The 20,770-nt window shown below is 42.1% G+C and overlaps 1 protein-coding gene and 1 long non-coding RNA gene across 11 annotated transcripts in view; one reads left to right on the top strand and one right to left on the bottom strand.

Moving 5' to 3' along the window:
• The window catches only part of wge (winged eye), a 113,185-nt gene that overhangs the window by 84,414 nt on the left and 8,001 nt on the right, over nt 1-20,770 (top strand). For 3 of the 10 annotated variants that reach the window (XM_043434088.1, XM_043434086.1, XM_043434087.1), the window contains 9 exons: nt 330-722; nt 2,045-2,479; nt 4,764-5,036; nt 9,711-9,878; nt 14,505-14,741; nt 15,766-15,891; nt 16,787-17,038; nt 17,395-17,549; nt 17,681-20,668. In XM_043434088.1, the coding sequence (XP_043290023.1) occupies nt 330-722; nt 2,045-2,479; nt 4,764-5,036; nt 9,711-9,878; nt 14,505-14,741; nt 15,766-15,891; nt 16,787-17,038; nt 17,395-17,549; nt 17,681-20,668 (5,027 nt within the window). The remainder of the gene's footprint in view (nt 1-329; nt 723-2,044; nt 2,480-4,763; nt 5,037-9,710; nt 9,879-14,504; nt 14,742-15,765; nt 15,892-16,786; nt 17,039-17,394; nt 17,550-17,680; nt 20,669-20,770) is intronic. The other 7 variants (XM_043434091.1, XM_043434090.1, XM_043434089.1 and 4 more) reach the window with 7 other exon arrangements.
• Nucleotides 3,604-10,414, bottom strand: LOC122419487 (uncharacterized). Its single transcript, XR_006262907.1, has 3 exons — nt 9,959-10,414; nt 8,856-9,654; nt 3,604-4,824 (listed from the first exon to the last, which is right to left on the bottom strand). It is a non-coding gene; the product is annotated as an uncharacterized lncRNA (long non-coding RNA).

The following is a 20,770-nucleotide window of genomic DNA, read 5'->3' as shown; positions in this document are numbered from 1 at the left end:
ATTCAAGAAGATTGACGTAAATTTTCAATTCATTAATTTGGAATAATAAAATCTGATGTATTTTTCGTATCATGTCCTATATATATCGCTTCAACTTCCTTAAAAAACGTCGCTTTTCCGTTACAGTTTCCGAAAAATAGCCTTGGAACTGTAGCTTTCATTGACTTTTTCATTCCTCACTGACGTCCATCGACTCTCACTCACACTCGGCAAATATTAATCGCAAAAAAGCATTAAACTCCAGGATTCCTAGTTTTATGAAAAGTAAGAGAAAACGAATCGATTAACACGGGGCCGTTTGCGCGGGTCGCGCTTTTTTTCTCCAACAGTTTCAGAGAGCGTATTCTCAGCGGCTGTCGGGGTTGGGGTCGGTGGTTACACCTGGGGCGCTCCCACGCCACCCCCGGGCTCACCGTACAGTCCTGTACCCGTGACTCAGCTCGAACTACTTGCCAAGAATCTGGCGAGTCTGGCACCGCATCACGCGACCGGTCATCAGCAAACATCTCATCAGGCTCATCAGTCCCTGAGCTTACAAGGCGCTGTGGGGGTTAACGTTGCAGCTGCTGCAGCCGGTGCGAGTCTACATCATGCCCAGCACACTCAACACACCCTCAATCTCGCCGGTCTTCATCATCTTCATCACGGTGAGTCGACGATGACGACGACATCGGCGACCTCCTTTACGTCCAAGTTTATTGACGAGCATACGCTCACCTTCGGTTAGTGTCTCTCCCAAACAAATTCAACAACGAAAAGCGCCATGCATACCTTCGACGTTCTCGTTCTTCCTTTCTATCACGTTATTTTTCATGCACTTTATCAGCATCCCGTTTTTATATTCACAAAATTCTTGTGCACACATTGGATGATTTTTGCGATTTTTATCGCTGGTTTGGACGCACGTTTTCAGGCAATTCACTTGCTTTTCTCTTCATTTCCGTATGCTCCGAAATTTCGATCGTTTACTCTTTTTTTATTATTGTATGCATCGAACACACACACTTTCAGCGTTTTTGAATCGATTTTGGGCCAGCACGACAGTTTCTCTCCCACGGGCTGAGTGACGCCAAATATTTACAAAAGCACAAAGTGCCTTTGTGGAACAGCAGTGATATTTTTTCGGAAAAAAATGCCATCTTCGTATTTCATGTTCTTCGCAGTTTTTCCCCGAATGAAGAAACCTCAGTTTTATTCTACGGAGTCTATTATTATGAAAATAGGCGTGACGACGTTTTTACAAATGAATTTTTTATACCCGGCGAACCAACAATAATTAAATACACAGCAATTATTTAATCCGTACGCATGTGCAAGCTTCCCTTGAGAAGTTTGAACACTGTAGTTAATAAGAGTTTGGTAAAGACACACTCGAGTCTTCCTTTCTCAAAATGGCGCACTCATTCCTTGGCATCTCTTCAGTCTTTACGTCTTAAAGTGTCACTTTCGGTTTTCTAGGACCAAACGTGACATAAATGGTAGTTGACGCAAGCAGATGCGTCAAGTAGCCTCTTTTGCATACGGTTTTTAAGGCGTTTGTTCGATCGACTTGATACTGACGAATGTCAACTTGACACATCGACGTACAAAGTCGAATTCATGAATAATGGCAAAAATTTCAAAGTATCGAACCGATGCTTGGAGTCTCTGTCATCAAATTTGAGCGAGAAAGTGAATCGAAAACAAACGAATCGAAAAATTCGATAATCAATGACATTGTGCCCCCCAGTTTTTAAAATCATATCACAGTTGAAAATTTCCGGGAAAATCGTAAAAAAATTCATCGAAATTTATCACTGTTTAGAGCACAGTAATGTAGAAAAAAATGTCACTTCGAGAATCGATTAAACGTCTTAGAGCCCAGAAATGTTGAATGGTTAGTTCGCTCGCACGAAAGCATGTTCAACTATCTTTTGCATCGTCTCGTAAGTCTCGTGATAATCGGGCTCAATTGCGATCAATATTGAGTGATTTCTTTTCGACGTAATCGAATGTGGTTTGTTTTATTTTGTTTTTGTTGGGGGGAAAAAAAATGTAACTCAAGGAGGTCTCCATCAAAACGCATTCTCGCCTCAATTATCACTGGTGACGGCGGGTACACCGACGTTAACTATAAACAGCTTCTCGTCACCGAGTAACAGCCAACAGGGGAGCGTCGTTCCAACGACCGGTGTACTCCTTCACCAGGATTATCAGACTCAGACTCAGGCAATAACGAGCACCGGATGTACGACGGCGGTCAACGTTTCGACGATACCGAGTGGCTCGACTTCGAGTTCTATGAGCACGATGCTCGTACAGGCTGGTGCACATAATGGTAACAATACCGGTGGCTTTCTTCAACAAACGACTAGCTGCAGCAGCAGCAGCAGTATGAAGAAACTCGAGAACTTTGGCACTGTACAAACTACGACCACCGGACAAACGGTCAAGTTGGAGAACAAAACTCGCCAGCCATGTATATGCAAAAGTAATAACGGTAAGACTGCACGTTTATTTACATTGGAAATAAGAAAAAACAAAAGGCTTTTTCTCGTAGTAAACAGATCCTTTGTTTCGACATTCGCGCGATCCTAAAAATTGTTTAAGCGCACCTGCAGCGGAAGTTGATATCGATGACTGATATTTTCTTGGCTCGTGCCTATTTTTTCATTCCTCGAATAAATTTGTCGTTTAGTTTTATTTGATTTAAATATTTACTTTATTTTCTGCCTAATGAATCCGAAGGAATATTGGCACAAAAAGGATTTCCACAGTGATTCAACGACGCAAATTCTCGTCACAAATTACTTATTTATAAAAATTTTTTCATCGGTTAATTATTGCAATTTGATACAGAATACTTTTTTGAATGCTCTAGTAAAACTTCCCATTTTATTGATGGTTAGAAATATGCAATTGGATGGTGATGGATTGTGGTGGAACTTTATTGACGTTATAAACTCCTGTTGCATGATTTCTACTCGCTGCCAAGTTAGATTTTAGCTAGCTAAGTTAGATAGCTAAAAGATTTTGGCTAAATCTTTTTGGGACTATTGGATAAATCGATCAGTGAGTTTCAGTCGAGACGCCATACACTCTATAAAACAAACATTTCTTACACGATCTCTGTTGCGGTACCACTTCATTGAGGAATAGCAAATGGAGAGTGGGACACTGTGAGAGGATAGAAAAACCGCGAGGTCAGCCGCACCGAAAAATGTTGATAATCCGGACAAGCTTGAATGCTGGTCTTACCCAAATATTTACCATCTACGATTCATTATTTTCAGTTAAACTCGTCGTCTTGAATTTCGTAGTTGTCGTGTTCGAATACCTTATGACGAGGTTTGCCAGTTCGCTTACGCAAGAAGTCCTCATAGCGTTCACTCCCCTGTTCTATATTTAAAGCTCGGATAGCTCGAGTCTCTCGTTTCTTCCCTCTCTCTCTCTCTCTCTCTCACTTTCTCTGCCACTTCTTTCCCTCCGTTTCCTCTTCTTTTGCTTGTTTTTGCTCACTCTCCTCGTCTGTTTCTGCTTTTTCGTGTATACCTCTTTCTCGCCCTCTCTCTTTCTCTAACACACACACACGCATGTGCACACACATACACCCACACGCACACAACAAGCTCGGACATTTTATCGTCGTCGTACCCGGTTTTACGTCTGTCGTCTTCCTGGCTCTCGAGACTACCAACGTCTTCCTCATCTCACGCATGCAGGACCGAGCACAAAAAAAACGACTACTTTGCCAAGATTCATTTTATTTCTCTTTTCGTTGTGGTTTTGTTCTTTCACCCTCGATTTCACAACTCGATGACTCTTTATTGAATTTCTAAGTGGACGAAATGGCAGTGGAAAAAAAGAGAAAAAGGGGTTTTTTAAACGGATTTAGTCTATGAAAATCTACCGAGTTTTATGTCATTATTCTTGAGACTCTCAAATTTTATTCAAAAATTATATTCATAAGGGTTAACTTGAGTTTTCACAGAATTGAGAAATGCAACTTGAGAAATCATTTCACCACTACGTGCTGTCAAATAATTATCTTAACAGTCTCACGTGGGAAACAATTCTCATTAAATTCTCAATAAGTTCAAAGTTTTTATTTAACAACCACTTTCGAAATGTTTTTCTTCGTTTAATTTAACAACCACTTTTCGAAATGAAAAGTTTTTCTCAAGATTAGACCGAAGGTAAAAATGAACGACGAAGGAAACTTTTCACCGCAGTTACGACAGCATTCTCTAGAACGAAAAACTTGTAATCAGCATTGACGTCATCTTATAAAACTACGATTTTTTCTCGTCACTTCACTGCACGATTTCTCATCGAAAAATAAAGAATCGAAGGACCCCGGTAGTCTAGTGTACGACTAAAATGTTTTTCTATACTTTCTCTTCGATTTTTTTGAAGTTTCACCACTCAACAAGTCGCTAGCATGTTGCCTGTTTCGATGCTGCCAGATTATTTTCACGTATTGCGAACCCAGTGTCGGTGCGACTACATTTTCACACTTTACATAAACTGCGTGTGTTAAAAAGGTCTTTTTGCTCACGACGAACACGGATGGATTTCGCTGAATGGTTCCGAGCCACAAAGTCGCATGTTCATCTTCCAGAAACGCTTTTTTTCCACCTCCACGCTTTTCATAGCTTCACGTACTCTCCAGATTTGACCTACGAAATATTCGTTTAGCTTTTGCCTTTGCTTTACTGCGCCTCATCAAGTGCCCATGAAATGTTCTCCAATTAGACGAAGATTCTTTCACTTAATTGTTCCAGGCAAAACGAAATTGGTCCATTCCGATGCCGGCTGTAGTCGCACCCTGCCAGTTGCCTCGTCCTGGAACAGTCAAACGGAGGGAATGACTCTGTGCACGAGCAATTCGAATAATATAGTTACGGGTACAACGACGACGGGAGTCGTGAACGCGAGTCTCGTGAAGCGAGAGCCTATGACAACGGTACCGTGTCAAGTAGCCGAAGTCTCGACCTCCCTTCACGCGACAACGACCGCTGTTAAGATCGAGCCTATGCCGACAAAGTCCGAAAATGGTGAGTACCTTTCGACTGATGCTTCTTTTCAAAATCATTCTCATAACCATTAAATTATGAGCGGGATTCCCTTCAAGGTGATCTGTCACTTGTTCAGTCGGTAAAAATCCAGCTGCACGGTTTATTCCGAGTAGCTTGATATTTGAAAGAAAATATGAGTTACAGGCTATCCTCATTTTATCAGAAAACAAGGTGTAACTTTGATTTTTCTCAAAAAATCGAGCATCTCCGAGTAAACCGTGCGCAACCATTTGGCAGCTGTCTCGCTCGCCCTCGCGCAAGTGACAGTCGCCCAAATGCGAGGCGATCACAAAATTCACCGCCTTAATCGAGCCCAATCTTGCCCTCTTTTCTTCTTACATGTAGATCTTGACAAGAAAAAAAGCACCGCGATAGTTTCTCGCGTTTTACGAGGACACTCTACAGCACGCAATTCGCTGCGTATTCTTACATACGCGCTGCTGAATAAAAATGAGAGAATATCCCAGCGAGCCATTCGTGGATTCGCTCCCCCGCACTTCGCTCTCCATCTCTATCGTTCATACACATCCGGAAAAGCTTTACGATCGAAATCGTATAGATCTTAACGCTCGTTCGCGCGACTACTATGGGACTCTCTCAACGTGAGAGAGAGGGAGAGAGAGTTTCATCGTCATTCTCCTCTTTATATCCAGTCGTTGGGAAAATCCTTACGAATAAACGACAGGATCGTTCCTCAAGCTTCTGAGAAAGAAACCAAGATTTCATACATTGTTTATGTACAGACGTGTACCGTTCTAGCAGGTCGAAGTATCGGATGCATTGTCGCGACATCGAGTAATTCAATAAACATTTATTTCAGGAAATGTTGCGAATCACATTCGATACAATCGACTGGTTTAACGAGCTGTGTACGTTTTTAACAGTGACCCCCATGTTTTTTGTCTCTTAAATATTTATTTCGATCTTATCCCTCTGAGTGTCTTTCATCGTAATGAAAATTTGCTTTTTCGCGTGTTTTCTCTCAATACTCCGCTTTCAACGGAATTTCCCAACGCTGCACGAACATTTTCTACGATTCTTTGCCCATTTACTTTAAATTGAGATGAAGAAATCTCAGATCGCAGGATATTCCATGTTGGAGAGGTTTTCTTTCTGAGTTTATTGAACAGCCCATTTGTTAGGGCACGCAGTCGATGCTCCTTTTTCAACTGCAGCTTTTAACGTTACATCGAACTTTGCTGTGCAATTATTCATTTATTTGAAATTCTAATGGATCGACGATCGCACCTTATTTCATACTGAAAATATTTATTTCGTGTGCTCGTGAAAAGAGTTCAGTTATGAATCGTATTAATCGAGGAATGCTCAGACGATTCGCTGCTGGCATACCCGAACAGTGTCACTCTGATTGGCCCTGATATTCTCAGCTTTTTGACGGATAATATTGAACGTGCACCCACGTAAGTAAACGCGTTTAATACACGTGTATCCCCCCCCCCCCCCGTCCCACGAGCTAGTAGCAAAGACAAAATGAAAAGTACACATGCGCGCTCTGGGCGGCGAAATAGAAGCTGGGCATCGTGTGTTTCTCCCCCGGGTAAGGGATGGAGCGATATCCGGTGAATTTGCCCTCGAGGCTTGACGGGGACCAATCGGCGAAGGAGCGGAGGGAGCTTACGATCCTACGGAACCCTTCGCAGTAACGAGACACGCACGAAAGTGCGGAGTGTGGCAAAAGTGTTGTACGAGCAGGGGAGAGGAGAGTCGGTGAGCGAGAAAAATCAAAACGATAGAAGGAGGGACGGAGAGAAAAGTGAGACGACGGAGGGCGGGAAAAACGGATGAGAAAAGGAGAGCGGGGAATGGAAAAAAAGGTGGGTGGCGAGTGGCAAATGAAAAAGGAGAAAAATAATAGAGAAAAGGGAATGAAAGTGGCGAAAGGAGAAAAAATGCAGGAAAAAGGGGATCGAATAGAAAAAAATGAAATAAATACGGGAAAAAACGTGGAACAAGAAAAAAGAGGAGGTCGCGCCGATGTCCGTTGGAGCAAAAGCGAAAAGAGAAAAGAGCGGAAGAGTCTCATGCCGGTAAGCAAATCAGTTGGAATTTTCCCCGCTCTCATTGACGCTCTAATTCTACGGTTACACACTTTCTGACCCGCTGGCTGATCTTTTCTCACGATAAGAAGAAAATCGCTAGGCGTTTGCCAACCTGTATATAATAGCGTGCGCAACAGCCTCGAGCGCGGTGCGTGCGTATGAAGAATCAAATGAGTTTAAAACGATAGTGCGAGAGAGATGGACTCGGAAGAAATAACGAGGGAAAGAGAAGAAAGAGGGATTGAGAAGAAGTGAAATATAGAAGGGGATCTCGTTAAGTAGGAGGCGCGTGACACGCATGGCGACGCAAACACAAGGCGTGGCTCTGAAATCGTAATAAAGAGAGACGGAGAGTCGCCTACGTCGGAACTTACAATTGTGTAGAGTCACTTTCAACCCTCCTCGCTCCAACTAACACATTTACGCGCGTTTCTATATTCTCCGTGAAACGAAAAATAACGGGTCTAACTTGGATCATTTTACACCTGTTTTGATAAGCTTATCACTAAACATGCGCCCTCTTAATTGTCAATGCGGCGCCGATAATTGCAAATAAGCTCAATCCTCAAAATTTACGATGCCTCGAAACGAATCAACGTTGCGTACCTTTTTACAAGAAATCTGACATAAAATTGACTTGAAATCACAATTTCAATAAAACAATTGAACTTTCAAAGCATCCGGGTCATGCCTAATGTTCCATTCTGATGATTCATACTCGCAAAGCCCTCAAAATCATAACAATAACGAAGTTATAAAAGTTTCAATAACTCCCAATATTTGGACACCGAACTGAAACGTTCACGTCGCAACCATCGCATATTGTCAATAATTTTTTTCCCCCAGACCGTTCATTATCATTTAAGGTATTCCTTTAAGGGCACTCGAAATTTGGACTGATTCCTAACCTCTGAGAAGTTGTTGTTATATGGGAAGAGTTTCTGCTTCTGCCATTTTTCCAACTTATTTCGTTAATATCTCTTTTCAACATTCGATAACCCTGTATTTTTATTGTCGCTATGGATTCCTTACATTTTTTACTATCCGTGAGATAGTTTTTATCAGGAATTCAGAGATATCCAGTGTATAAATTGTTGAATAGAAATGTGGTGATGGTGGATTCTCCATAAGCTCCCGTCGAAATTTTGCGATTTTTGAAATTTTAATTCTTCGTTAAATGGTCGATAACCTGACCTGAAATTTGGCCAATCTATTCGGATGCAGTTGTACTTTACTGTAAATTAAAATCAATTTTTTGTAGAGATTTCGGGTTCGTGAAAGGAATACCTTAATCGTATAATAGTTCTGTAATCGAACAATCGTTCGAACGTGTAGCTGAATTGTGTGGGAAAAATGGGGCTGACTGGTGAATTGACATCGAGAAGAGCGAAAGTAGAGGGGAAAAATATCGATGGAGGGATGTATCGGATATAAGACAGGGTAGTCGACGTCTCCATTCGCTTCGTTACGTAATCGACATTTTTTCCCTCTCTCGCGTATACTCACTTTCGCAATAACGTGTTCACCATGGATAAAAAACGAAGCTGTAGACTACTGTGCTCATATACGTGAAGCTACACAAGCGAATTGGTGATGGTGGAAAGGAAAAAAGACAAAGCCATTAACACACAGGTATATGGCCGATGAAGGAGGAGAGAAATGGACTCTGCGGTAATGGATTTCTCGAAATCGATGCGTCAAAATCTCGCTTGATGGGTAATAAACATATTGGATGTACTTTTTTCGCTTCCACTGTCACGAAGACGAGAGTTGGAGTAACCCGATCACTGAGACGCATCGAAATCAAAATGTTTTATTTCAATTTTCACATTTTCACAATCTCGACTAATGTGCCCTGCCATACTGTCTTTTTGGATTGGAAATTTAATTACTCAAATGCCCCAGCATTTGGCGTGTTCGATCACGGGAACGCTTCGTCCTGGAACCTGAAAATTGGAACGGAAAATCGCAATTACCGTTTTAATAGCCACGGCCTCAAAAGTACGTCAATGAAGTGAAAAATGAAACTTTTCAATATGGATTGTTACATGAAACGTAAATGAAAGAAAATCGATCGTTTCGTCTCTTGGAGGTATCGAAACTCGCCTGAGAAAGTCGAAAAAGTCGTTGTCAGCCATCACCGCATTCGATCAGTTATGATCGCTGCGCTCGACTGAAATTCATTCGCCCCTTTCAACGTGCACCAGTGACAGTTAATTTCGCCACATTTCATTACATCGCTAATCACAACGTCGAAGGATCTGCAAGCTCGGTCGTTGGAATACGAATTATGGATGGAGCCGCGGTCCGTTGTAAAATTAGACAGCTTCATCCGTTGACAATCTCGTGCGAGTGGGACTTGAGCGAGATTTTTGTATTTCCACGTTCCAACGACGAACGCGTTGTCGCACATTTTCAACCACCAACTGTCATTTCTGCTGTTTTTCGTTAGATCCTCAGGAACCACTCGAGAGCTCCTCGGTTTTCATTCCTTCAGTAAACACACATTTTTACCTGCCAACAAAAATAGCACGAAACTGCTTAATTTTTTTCTGCCACTTAACGATCGATTTTTCGAAATTTCGTTCAACAGGAATCGTCGTCTCAACAGCAGGATCTGGCGGAATTCCGGTTGGTATCGCAGTCGCGCGACAGAGACTACAGCACCAGGAAACAACGTCGTCGTCGATGCGAAACGTATCACTGAGTCATCACACCTCGCATCATGCGAGCTACCACCATTTTCAACCTGACAATCTCGGTCAGTGCATTTATTATTTATACTCGTTTATAAATAACCATATACTTGATATTATTCATTATGTGTACAAATATATTTACATAATATCACCGTTGAAAAATGGATCACACTCTTCGCACGAGTATTGATAGATACTCGCGATGAAAAAATATCTCAGTTACTCTCGTTCGCGTGGCCTTGACCCGTCCACCGCAGAAGTCTTTATCACTCGGCTCGCTCTACATATCGTAACATTGTTTATGCGCGAATTAATATTCCATACAAGTTTATCCATGGTACATTCTAAGCGAGAACATTCTAACAAGATTCGACAAAATTATTTTTCATTCTTGGTTAAAAAAAAAAATCCAAATTTCTGTCGAGTACAAGAAACTGGCGTTGATGATGTAAGCTTCCTTCAAAAGGGAAGGAATTCGCACTCCACTTTCTCTCGATTCACTGTGATAAAGATGTGAGAAGAATTCGAATAGCGTTTAGAGACGAAAGGAAAGAGTATTTAAAAGACGTTTCTAAGCGAATGAACATTTCGGCATCAGAAATCACTGAAACCCCGCGAGCTCGCTTTTCCCACCTCGAGTCTCGAGTGCGATTCTCCGGAGTCGGCTCATTCAGATCCGCGAGCAAAAAAGACGCAATTAAATCTCAAGGAGGAATGACAAATTTTGCGACACAAAAAACTGATTCCGGGGAAGCGAAAGGAAATTCGAGCAAAAGATGATCCGCGATCGTTTCATTAGTTACGAAACTAGAAAAAGCAACGCTTTTGAATAAACCCACGAACCCGGGCGAATGCGATTCCAAAAGAAACAAGACCCGATCGGAAATATTTCGAAAGGTAGCACGAGCATAAAGAAGTGGAAAATTCGCGTGAACAAAGTGTGCCTTGTATCTGTAAACGCCTTTGTATACATTTATAAAATGAAAAATCGTATCTACGAATAGAAACTCGTGAACGTGCTCAACGACTCCCGACCCTGAGCAACAGTATATCTGCGAGTTGTGTGTTCCACGTATACGAGCCAGGTCTATATAGATATTCCCGTCATCATAAATTCGAGTGCACTTTTTTTCCTTGCCTGTGTTTTCCCTTTTTCAATACTTTTTTTTAATTGTTTTTTTTTTATTATTTTCATTTTTTTTTTAATTCGCAACAAGGAAACTGCGGGCGAGCGAGTGCTTTTCAGCGAGTTAATGCGTTCCACTCGGCGGAGAGAATTTTATTTCTCGTGTGGCATAATCTGCCATATGATATCGGCATTCGCACTTACTGTGTGTGGTATATCGTAACTGATAATTGATAAGTGTGTATATGGCGAGAATGAGAGGAGAACGAGAAGTGTCAGGTAAACGTCGAACAATCATTTATCCACGCTTCGATATTTTACACACATTTATATACGAATACATCAATATGGATTAAGAATAACTACGCTAATGTGAGGAATCAGCGAGTTACAACGCGTGGCCGTATTGAAAAAATTGTACACAAAGAACCGCAATGAAATGACAACTCACTTCGTGTACGAGAGGGATCTGAATGTGTGGCTAATAATTTATCGACGGTGAAATTCCTCCAGATCCACAAACCATTTGAACTCATGGGATGCTGGTCATGAGAAAAATTCAATCGACATTTGCTGCGCCGAATTCATTAGTAATTTTTGGTCACACTCTTTCCTCGATTTCGATCAATTCTCCATCCTTTATTTTCTTTGGATAAAAGCTTCCATGATCGTCACGATAATTTATATCGGTAAGAAGATTAACGCGAGACTCGTACACGTAACTTGCCAAGAGGTGAAGCAAAAATGTATTTTTAACGATTTTTTAATGAGTTTCACGTTCCTCAGGGGCCGTCTGCTCCTTAGTGAGCGGAGACGTCTCGCACAGACGACTTTTCATCTTCCTCTCTAATCCTCCAACACACATACGCTTCTCCAAGGCGGACGATGTACATTCGATCGTTTGATAGCAGAAAATAAAAATAGGATAATTACTATTTCGGTTTCTGTGATGAGTTTTCACAAATATGGTTATCGACCCCAGAAAATTGGGTCGCAAAGTGAATTGGAATAGTCTCTATTGTTGCATTCACTATTTGAAGAAGTGAAGAGATTCGACGACCTTTCATCCAGTAAATTGATCAAACAGATCGCCAGTGACGTGTGAACTTTGGAAAAAAAAACAAAATCATCACACACAGACAAGTTTTTATCAAATTTTCATTTTGATTTAAAAAAACTTTCGCTTCGCTCGTCAAAGAAATTGTTTATCGAGCACTCTACAAAGTACATCCAAATTCCAACATTCAGCCCAGACCACTACGGAAAAGTTATTCTCGCGGAAATTATAAGTTCGCAATAGAGTCGAAGGCTCGTTTGAAATATAAATTGCAGCTGGAGAAGTGCAGAGGTGGACGTCCCTGACGGATAAGCGTTATCCGATACGACACTGTTTTCGTTTGACCCATCGGGCACTCGCGGGACAGTCGAGTCGTTTCTGTCCTTCTCTCTCTCACTCTCGCTTTTCTATACTATTATAGCATTCATATGTGTATGCTCCGATGTATGTGCACAAGGAGTAGAAACTTGGACTGCGTCGACTCCACGAGGGGGATGGGAGGACGTGCAATGGTAACGGGGTGGGGGTTGCAGCCATCGGAATTCCTGGAGCGGCGCCGCGGGCCCGAAACGCGTTCGTAAACGTCGAGCCAGAATATTAACGAGACTGAAGTTTAGTGGGGAGAACGTTTTTGAGAAGAAGAAAGAGAGAGAAGGATCGGATTATGACGATGCTCGCTTGCTTTTTTTCATCAACTCTTATTCGGTAATTTCATTCTTTTTTATTCTCATGTCAGAAATTCACGTATTTTTGAGTTACGTCCATCCGCAATGTCTTTGTATTGGAGATTTTGGGGGAGAAGTTTTGTCAGCTTCTCGATAAAATGTTCTGGACTGAGAATGTATGAGGAAGGATTACTGAATCGACCCAAGCCGGCAGAATATTTTATAATCTAAAATCGATAGCGAATTTCGTGTCATTTTCAATATGAATTATTTCCCAATATAGATGACATCTAAAAATTATGATTTTTCGGCTTTATTCATTTGCCGATTCGATTTTTTTTCATATGAATTATTGCAGATCTCACGAAAATGTGCAGCGAAAGCTTCTGATTCGATTATTATTTCGAAAAAATGGCTTTATAAGTACGCCACGCAGCATCAGATCCACGAAGCGTTAAGAAATCGGGTTTATCGCCGTGCTCTAACCACGCTCATATTGCGAAAAGTATTCATTGATGTTTTCCGGTCAACATCAATACTCATTGAGACGTTGAAACTGATCCTTTATTTTCTGAATGCGCGAAGTTGGATCCCGCCAAATTGGTGGATGCGATGCGCCAATTCTTCTAATTCTCAAAGCGAAGCTGTCCGAGAACAGAGCGCTTTTGAGTTCATCATGATTGCGGCAGCGGGGCTTCAGTGGGAGGAGTAATCGATACTTTTATCGTACGTACAGAGCGAGTCTGCCCTACGCGAATGATGAATTCGTATCGCAACAATTTCCGTGGGAAGCTCATTGTGAAATTCGTGCTTTAAGCATCGGATTGAAAGAAAATTTGGAAAAATTCGGTCTCACGAAGTCACTGTGAAACGCTCCATTCACCAGTCTCTATGAAAACTTACCACAGAGCATCTCGAACCTTCATGATTCCTACTTTCGTCAGTAAAAGCGTTCTGAAACTTCAGGAACAAGTTGACCACTGGCAAACGATTTGGGATTCTCATTTCTGTGATATCCGTACAACTCTCGTGTCAAAATTTCAACGCACATAATCAGCCGAGAAAGTTCTCGTAAGTTAGGAAAATGCTTGAAGGATCGTTCGAAATTCCTGTCAAGTCGACTCATGGTTAATCCGAGTGAGAAAAGCATCGGTAGGAGAGGAACATTGCCCATGTTCGATGAAGCGATTGTAGAGTGGTTGGCCATTTCTGGCAGTCTGAGCGTAGGAATTTAGAGGCTTTACGGACGGTAAAGGAGGCGACGATGTATATAGAGAACATTCCGTTTTGCCGCTTGAGGCATATATATGGAGTCGCAATTCGCCGCCACGGCCATGTTTAGTTGTCGACGTGAGAATAAGAGCCGTACACATATACCGTCGAAAGCATCGGGTAATGCGGTGTTTGGTAAAGGTTGGATGGGCTGGGAGAGTGTGCTTGTGGGCGTAGAAAAGAGGTGGAGCTAAGCCAGAAACGGGCGGAGGCAGGTCGTTGAGAATTTCACGAGCGAGAGGAAGGAATCACGATGAAAATACGAGGGGAAGCTTCTTGGTGTGCGATCCCTATTCTACGGGAAGGAGCAATGCAAATTAGTGTGCGTTGTTACACACCAGAACCGGAGAGTGGATTATGTGGCTTTCGAAAATGTTCGTGACGCTCTTCTACGTCGATATATTCGTTAGCCTAGCGTATTTGTACTTTGTTCGAGTGTGAGTGTGTGTGTGTTTGTGTGTGTGTGTGTTTGCGAAGAGTGGGCGTTCATCGTTGCTCTTTCTTTTTTGACCCCCTTTCAACCTTCTCTCATGTGTAATTCCTTTTTTTATCTTTCCCTCCGTGACAGGCTCCGCAACAGCTATGACCATGGGAGGAGCCACCCTGGTGCACTGCGGAAACAGTGGGGATGAACGTCCAGCCCATCTCACCATTCCCTCTGGTAGCCTCGCACCCTCTCTCAACGCAGCTCTTGGCTCTACACTCAATTCTGGCCTCGGTAATATCGGAGGTGCGGGAAATCCCCCTGCCGCCGGGACGACGGCTGCCTCCTGGCCACCGACGATCTGGCAATATCCGACAGCAGGTAATCACTCGTAACCCTAGAAATGAGAAGTGTGTACTCTCTTTTATCCCGACTACCCGTTCCTTGATTCCCAGGAGTTTTGATGATGATGCTTTTCATTTGACAATGATGCTTCAATCTATTTCTAACGATCCCGCGACTGATGTCGTCCTTTTTGAACGATCAGTCAAAATAGAGGTGACAACGAATCACGGATGAATTTTTTCAATAGCGATTCCTTTCACCTATCAGCTTTGCTACTTAAGAGGATTCCGATCATCGCTGATCAGGAGACACGGCAGCGACTCAAGCTCCGTTTATTCGATCATTCGAGCATGGATCGGACGAAGTGTCGAAGATCAATCGATCTCTCAAATTATTATGTTCAATAAACTTGCAGAGAAAGTAAGAACGAGATTATGAAAGTACAGTGAAATAATTCTATGACCCTCAACTAAAATACTTCTCGATAAATTACGGGAAGGGAATTATACATTTAAAAGAAACGACAAAAAAGAAAGAGAGCGCGTGTACCGAAAAGCGCTGTTAAATTCATTCGGTCTCCTCCGGTTATATCAGCCGTTGTCTCTCACCCAACCATTCCCATTCGCCTACACAGAATCACCCGAACGACCGAGTGACATTTAGATGAAATTGAGTATTCCAGAACGGCTATATCCGTTTCGGACTACTATTGAATCATTAACAGGGAGAAATTCACGTCCTCGTATATAGGTCGATTGGGAAGCTGTTTTAAATGACCCACAGGCGTGTATCTAATATCCCATGCAACTTATGCTAGTTGCGTAGGGAAGAGGCTTTTAATAACGAAAAGATTAGAGAATTTTTAATTTCGATGATAATTTCGTTTGCATTAAATGAGTCTGGATCAGTTTATTGGTGTGATTTTTCGTCATTCTTCAAGAGCCTCTCGATCGATAGTGTTTATGTCTAATGGTATTAAACCAGAGACCGCTGGGTCAAATTTCTGCTATTTTTGTTCGACACCCACAGGGAGAAAACTCATGAATTTTCTATTACACAGCAATGCCTGCAATGGAGCCCGTTGGTTTTCCACAAATGGGAGTCGGTCTACAGAGTGGTCTTCAGGGTGGTTTGCAGCTTGTCAGAGATCCGACTAGTGGACACCTCTTACTTATACACGCAGCTGGTGAGCACAAAACAGAGCAATATTACAAATTCACCAAATACAGTGATTGCTCCAGAATTCATAAGTGAGCCAAAGATTTCCTAGAATGTTGCATTAACTCCAAAATTTGGTCGAATCATGAATACTTCATCGTAGCAGAACCACCATAAAAACCGTAGAAAAAATTCAATTGACGTAGTTGGTTATCTAAGAATAACACTTTTTCTTCAACATTTTTCGGAGGAAGAACGGTTGCATATTTAGTGAAATTTCTAAATGAATGAGTTGCCATTTCTTGTTACAATAAACAATGGATATATAAGGGCAGCAAGTCCACCCAAATTGTGAATACTTTGCTGAGAGAATTCAGGAGGACAAATTTATATTTGTAGAGCAGAAAATGCGAAAAAGTTTGTTCGATTATCTGTTAAAATGTAGTTTACAAAAGCCAGAATACTGAAATCCAGAAATGCAGTTCCGAGTTGTTTGTAATCTGAAAAGTATATTTCCACAAATCTTAACGTACGGATTTTGAAAAAAAGGACTTTCGATTGTGATGAATTTTATTGAAGCGAGTCCCTTAGTTACAAAGTAATCGAAGCAGAAGGAAATGGTATTAAAATTTCGATATCAATAGATAAGATTTTGATCCAGCTGCGACGACGATAACTTGCCTCAGAGACTCGTTCACCAACGCGGAATCGTCGAAGCGTCACGTTGTAGGCATTTGCCACCGCGTGAAGTGGTTTAATACACCGAGTTATTACATCGCGCTTAGCTTAGAAAGTGAACGTGCTTTTTTTCGTCTTTCCTGTCCGCGTCTCGAGTAATCGTCTTGATACGCGTTAAAGTACCTTGCGCAATTATCTCTACCGAGAATAAGAAATAAGGAGTCCTGATGAATGCTACTTTGAAGCAGGATTTTCTCATTCAGCTGAACAGATGCAACAGGCTGTTGTATGGCCGAATTATCCGAACCACAACGGTCACAATATCGGACCACCCCCACTTTTACTTCCGCCGCCACCGCAACCGCCGTCACTTCAACTTTTGAGCGACATTGGAGGTGCCAGATTTGTACTGACTGAAAACAAGAGGAAACAACAAAGCACTGTACCAATCGTCAAGATCGAGGCTGATTGTGGCAGCAGTCCAACAACTATTATTGGTAAATTAATGAAAAATCTTCATTGCCAGTGAATGTCATAACTCTCATGAGCCGAAGAGCTTTAAAGTTACGTTAAAAAAACGAATCCGATGATGAAATTCGAGTTTTTTCAAGGAATTAATTAATTGATCATTCACTGAATGAATAGAGAGTAAATCCTCGAAATAATTGAGCAGCTACAAAGTAATTTATAGTTTTCCTATTGTTAGTGAAACAACCTTGAAAAGTATTCTACAAAACGCTTTCTTATTGTCTTTTTATCCACGATAAACTGTCCCCTCCATGATATTGAAAAAATATCACAAGGCATTAGTGCAACCGAATTAATTGAGATTTTATCTCATTCCAATGCTCAGCATCCGCGGAATCGAGTAAAACCCTCCAGACCGTGACGTCGATGGCAAGTGCTCTCATGCCGGACGCCCCTCTTCTGACAACCCTTCACTATTATCCTCACGCTCCGGCCCTCGTGCAGATAAGCCAAGCAGAGCAAACGCACTGCACATCACAGGTTTGTTCATGCGCTTGTTTTCGTCGATTTTCTTTTGGCCTCGGTTGTCCTTTTATTTGCACGTCAAACATTAGTTTTTGCTAATTACGTAATGAGATGAAGGTTTGTTGATGAAGATTTTTGTTTTTCAGCAACGACATACGTTTCTGTCGAAAGCAACATCCCCAGTTTCGTGTCTCACACCACCACCAGAAGTGTCGCAAATTCATGCGATTGAGCCACCCGAAACGACGCCGATCGGGGTTCAAGATGCGTCCAACCAAACTGACGGTGTCGAGACCGATGACGAACATTTGCCGAATGATTCTTACGTCAAGCAAGAACACTGCTCAACGCCCTGTCAATCTGTGATGACGAATCCCACGAGTTTTGATTTAGTTTCCTCGAGTCACGAGCGCACAAAAGCACCGTTGGGTATGATCCCCTTAACGAACAATACTCTCATCGACCAATCGATGATCGCACAAACGGCGTGCAACCTCATCGGTAAGTTCGAAAAGTCCGAAAACACTGTGATAAATGCTGCTGACTGCACGAGATATGCAACGACGACCTCTGTCACGACGATAACCCGGTGCGGCAGCGAAATCAACTCAGTCGATCGAACAATCGAGAGTGTCGTTAGCTGTCGTTCGATCAATGACGATGATGCTAATCTTGATGAGGAAGATTCATTGAATATCGATGAAGAATCTGGTTGCGAGGACAGAGTATCAAGAATAGGTTCCAGAGTTATTGAAATAACGGAAGAAAACTGTGACAGCTTTCATGAGAATCTCGAATTTTTTGGTCGCAGACGTGATCCCGTTGAACAGATAAGGAAACCCTTCTATTCTGAGGCGATGCTTAACGAAGAGAGAGCTTTGGAAATAAAAAGGAACGAGGATTCTATAAGTATGCTGGAAACGAGTGATGAGATAACGAGCAAGCAGGAAGACGAGCAAATTTCGGTCGGCAGCCCTCAAATTGCAAATCATGCGGAAAATGCCGAAGAAAATTTGCACAAAGAAGTTGCAACCTCAAAGGAACTTGTTGTTCCCTCTGTATGTGAAGAGAGTGCTCGAGACTGCGATGATAGGGGGGAGAGCGTGGTCGAGTCAACGAATCCACCGATTGTCGAGGAGCCCTCACAAGTATTCGGTAGATCGTTTGACATGCCGTCCATCGATTGCGACGAAGAACGTGAAACTTTGGCAGTGATTGTAGTCAAACAGGAAAAAGACGATGAAACGATTGGCCATGATTCACATTCTGGAACTAATGATGCTTCCTCACAGGCCGAAAAATCACTGCGTCACGAAAGAAAACAGTCGGTCGAGAGATTTCATCCTGGTATTGAAAACGTTGTGGAAAAATTGAAGAAAAATGCCGCAGCAGCACTGCATGATCATCAGGCAGCTTATAACTCTGAAAATTCAAGAGAGGGACAATCAGAGATTGAAAGATCTCCGTCACACCTCGAACAGCCATCCAGAAAACTGGAAAATGGCTTGAAGAAAATGTTACTGCGTTCCCATGAGAATTCAGCGAATTCCGAGCACTTTTCAAGCTCGATGTCTCTGGAAACTCATCCCAAAATTATTCAAGCCGATTCGTTTGGCAAAGGAGTCTGCTCAAAAACCTGGTTACCCACTGACAATAACAATGACATCAGCAGTAACAATCATAATTTGAAGATCACTGATAAAAACACTAACGATGCGATTCTTAAAGGAGGAAAAATAGCACCCATTTATCCGTCTTCCAACTCAGTTAATCAGGATGAAGAGTATCCTCGAGAATTTTCCAGTAATAAATTATCAACCAAGATTGAAGCTGACCAAACGATCGGGAGAAAATATGATCTCACAAGCAAACCCAGTTTCGTGAATGAAATAATCGATTCTAAGCATTCGAGTCAACGGGATGAAACTAAAAATTGTATCGACGATCAAATAGTTAAGCTTAAAGCACCGGAAAAACCTAAGCAGAATGTGGACCTGAGTGGTCTCGAACTTTTATCCAATAGCATTGCTCAGTACGAGCATCTTGTTCCAGGAACTCCAGGGTATGAGGATCACGTGATGAATTCATCGGATCAACAGTCACAGCAAGACGAAAGCAATAATAACGAAGTTGACAGTCCTCTGGGTCTCTTGTGTGCGCTGGCGGAGCAAAGATTCATGGAAGAAGTTGGTTCCAGTGGATCCAAAAAGCCGAAAGAGTATGTTGATAATTCCGAGGAGATTTCTCAAGCTGGACGGCTTTTGTTGAATTTGGGTAAATGCTCGGACAACGAGAGAAAGAGAAAAAGATCATTGGTCGATGAAAATGAAGAAGACGGAATAGATAAATCAAAGCGAATTCGCGAAGACAGCACCGGAAGGGAAAGTCCCAGTGCTGAATATACTCCTCGGTTTGTTGATAAATATAGCAAAGCTCGAAGATTCGTTGCAAAATCGAGAGAAGACACGCTTTACGCTGACAAAACTCGAAGGAATAGCGTATCGATGGTGAATAACGAGGTAGCTCCAACAACGAATGGAACGAAGAGAAATTACGTGGAGAACGAAGTGGAATTCACTGATTCTGAAGCTGAGAATATTGACGCTCGTGTTTGTCCGCTGCGGTTATCGATTTCAAGGGAGGATTCAGAAAAATGCGATCTAACAACAGCAGAGAATCCGAATGGAAATGATCAAGATTGGCCAAACATGGATGCAATGGAGTTGGACATGAGAGTGAGAATGGCAGATATACAGAAGCAGTACAAAGAAAAGCAGAAAGAACTTCTAAAATTACCACCGAAGAAAGATGAGAAGAGAAGTCCCGGGCGGCCGAGAAAAAAGAGTCAAACGAGTTCTGACTACGGTAGTATGGATCTCAACGCTTCACCTCCGAAGTCACCCATTGACGAGGCTCTGGATAACGCTAATCAGCAGCCTCTTACATCCATGCCAAATCTTGCGATTCCCAGGTGCAACGTTAATCTTGTTAAACTTGGCGAACCCAGGAGCCATATCAAATTGTTGGATAACATACCAAGCATTCCAATACCGGTTCCTCCTGTAGCATCACCGATTACCGTGCTACCGGCTGCTAAATTGATAACAGAAGATGAAGACAAAAATAGTTTAGCGGTAAGTAGCGATGCATAAAGATTTTTGTTCAATTTGGGAGGGAATTTATTTTATGAAATAACTCCAATCCTAGGGCTCAAAATGATCTGGAATTCAGTAATA

The sequence above is a fragment of the Venturia canescens genome, chromosome 1 (genome assembly GCF_019457755.1).
Source record: "Venturia canescens isolate UGA chromosome 1, ASM1945775v1, whole genome shotgun sequence".
Taxonomy (NCBI): domain Eukaryota; kingdom Metazoa; phylum Arthropoda; class Insecta; order Hymenoptera; family Ichneumonidae; genus Venturia; species Venturia canescens.
Note: the sequence above shows the minus strand (reverse complement) of the source record. Positions and strands in the feature narration are given on the sequence as shown.